The sequence below is a fragment of the Asparagus officinalis genome, chromosome 1 (genome assembly GCF_001876935.1).
Source record: "Asparagus officinalis chromosome 1, Aspof.V1, whole genome shotgun sequence".
Classification (NCBI taxonomy): domain Eukaryota; kingdom Viridiplantae; phylum Streptophyta; class Magnoliopsida; order Asparagales; family Asparagaceae; genus Asparagus; species Asparagus officinalis.
This window is the reverse complement of record NC_033794.1, coordinates 26,500,453-26,502,508: the sequence shown is the minus strand read 5'-3', so window position 1 is coordinate 26,502,508 and position 2,056 is coordinate 26,500,453. Positions and strand designations below refer to the sequence as shown.

At 38.7% G+C, this 2,056-nt stretch overlaps 1 protein-coding gene across 1 annotated transcript in view; it reads left to right on the top strand.

The window, feature by feature from the left end:
* LOC109821820 (rac-like GTP-binding protein 5) overlaps positions 1 to 1,189 on the top strand; it is an 8,225-nt gene extending 7,036 nt beyond the window's left edge. The window contains exon 7 of the mRNA XM_020387979.1: positions 683 to 1,189. Coding sequence (XP_020243568.1) covers positions 683 to 784 — 102 coding nt within the window. The 3' untranslated portion in view covers positions 785 to 1,189. The remainder of the gene's footprint in view (positions 1 to 682) is intronic.

Sequence of the window (2,056 nt, the reverse complement as noted above, 5' to 3'; positions counted from 1 at the left end):
GAGATTATTATAGAGAGGATCATATCAAGGTTGTAACCAACCTTCTTGATGTTGGAAGAGACTTCCTTCACAGTTTTGTCATACGTTGTGATGGAGTATTTGGGGTTGGTGACATCGATCTAATATACAAAAGATACTTCACTTGCAAATAATATGCATATACTCTGATTATCATGCAGAGCCATGCAGTTTCTAGATTGTTTTGGAAACAACATATAAGACCTCTTCCATGCAGGTTAATCCGCGACCTTGGTGAGAAGCAGATGTCATTGGGTTTTGTTGCCAGATAAAAAGAGAATAACACGATGTGGTCACATGCAATTGATTTTTTTTCTAACAACGGGTTGGCTTATAATGGTTCAAATATGTGGGTTAAGAAAGGTCAGAGTTTTTGATGATTTTTCTCTCATAAAACATTTAAAATAGGGATATAAGTGTAATTTAATAACTGTTAGAATTTTAAGAGGAGTTAAGTTAGGGTAAAATTGAGGGAAGAAAACAATTTGGAGGGACAAATATAGAACTATTATGTTGTTTTTTCTTTTTGGTTGTGGGGTGGGGGGATTTAATAACCTTGTGCTTAAGCTGAGAATAACCCTGCCTAATTTGCAAATATACATGTTTACATCATATTATTTTCATTGACACTTTGTTTTGCTGTAAAACTTTGGATACTTCGCAGAATGTGAAGGGAGTCTTCGATGCGGCCATTAAGGTCGTACTCCAACCACCAAAGGCGAAGAAGAAGAAGAAGAAGTCACAGAAGAGTTGCTCCATTTTGTGAATTTCAAAGCACCAAAAAAGAGAGAAAGAAGAAAACGGAAATCAAGAACCACCAGCCGTCTCTCCTTGTTCTAACCTCTTGCTGAAGTGAAGGAATGTTGACCTTGGTGCATAGTCAGAAACTGACTACGATAGCAATGCTCTATCAAGCCATCAATGAATTTGTTTTGCTTTCCTCGAGATTCTTTGGTTGGTGATTTCTGTGTAACCTTCTTGCAACATGAACGACTCCTTACTCTTTCGCTTAGACGTCAAGGGTAATTCACATTTGGAAGGTGTTTTCTCGTTGCATGGATTCATATTCTTGTATCCTTTTATCTAATTCCGAACAGGATTTGGTTACATTGGTAGGGTTTGTTTTATTGTTGAGCACTTGGTATCTATTGGAAGTTCTATGTTGTTTCCATTGCGTGCTCGTTCTTATCAGAATTGTTGTGTTGCATTTGAGGTTGTGCGCATCACTTTACACCCTTCAGAATCAGTTCCCAGTGTTCCATTGGGATACCTTCAGCAACACAAGCTTGTAGGGTGTTGTTCGATTTATTTGTCTGTTAATTTGTGAGTTTGCTGTGCATAGTTGCACCCGGTCTATATGATTAAAGATCGGGCAAATTTCTGGTGGTGTGCGCAACGTGTAAATGCAGTGACTTGAAAGCACTGGACGCTCATGTGACTTTTTAGTCGAGAGGTTGGGGAGTTCCGTCAAATGTATTGGAGCTCCACCTCGAGTTGATGCCATTCATCGAACCTTCTTTAATGGTGGTGGATACTTGATGGGGAAAGGGGGCCTGACAACGTGGAGGATGTGAGTGGGAGAATGCTGAGGGAGTATTCGTGCCTTGAGATCACTACTTTACAGTAAATTTATTTTTATGCCCTGTGGGGAAAGTAGGCCTAACTAGCTAGGGAGGAATCTCTTTTTTATTTCTCTTTCTCTTCTATTGCGCTCGCACCATATCAGAACCTTCCAACCATATAAAGGCGAGGAAATACCCAACTTTCTCCCTTATTTAGTATTTTAAGGGCTCCGAACATTCTGCACAAGGCGAGACGTTATGATAAGATTCAGAGTCTTTTCTGCGTGGTAAGTGCGATTGGAATGCAACAACGTTATGCGTACGCTAACATTCTTAAGATATTAATTTTAAATTGAGAACAACTACTATTTATTCCGTTTACTTTATATTTTATTCTCTGAAAATATATTCTGTGAAAAGAAAAAAAAAAGTTTATTTCTCTTGAAGGCAACAAAGTTCCATCCTGCCTTCCTTCC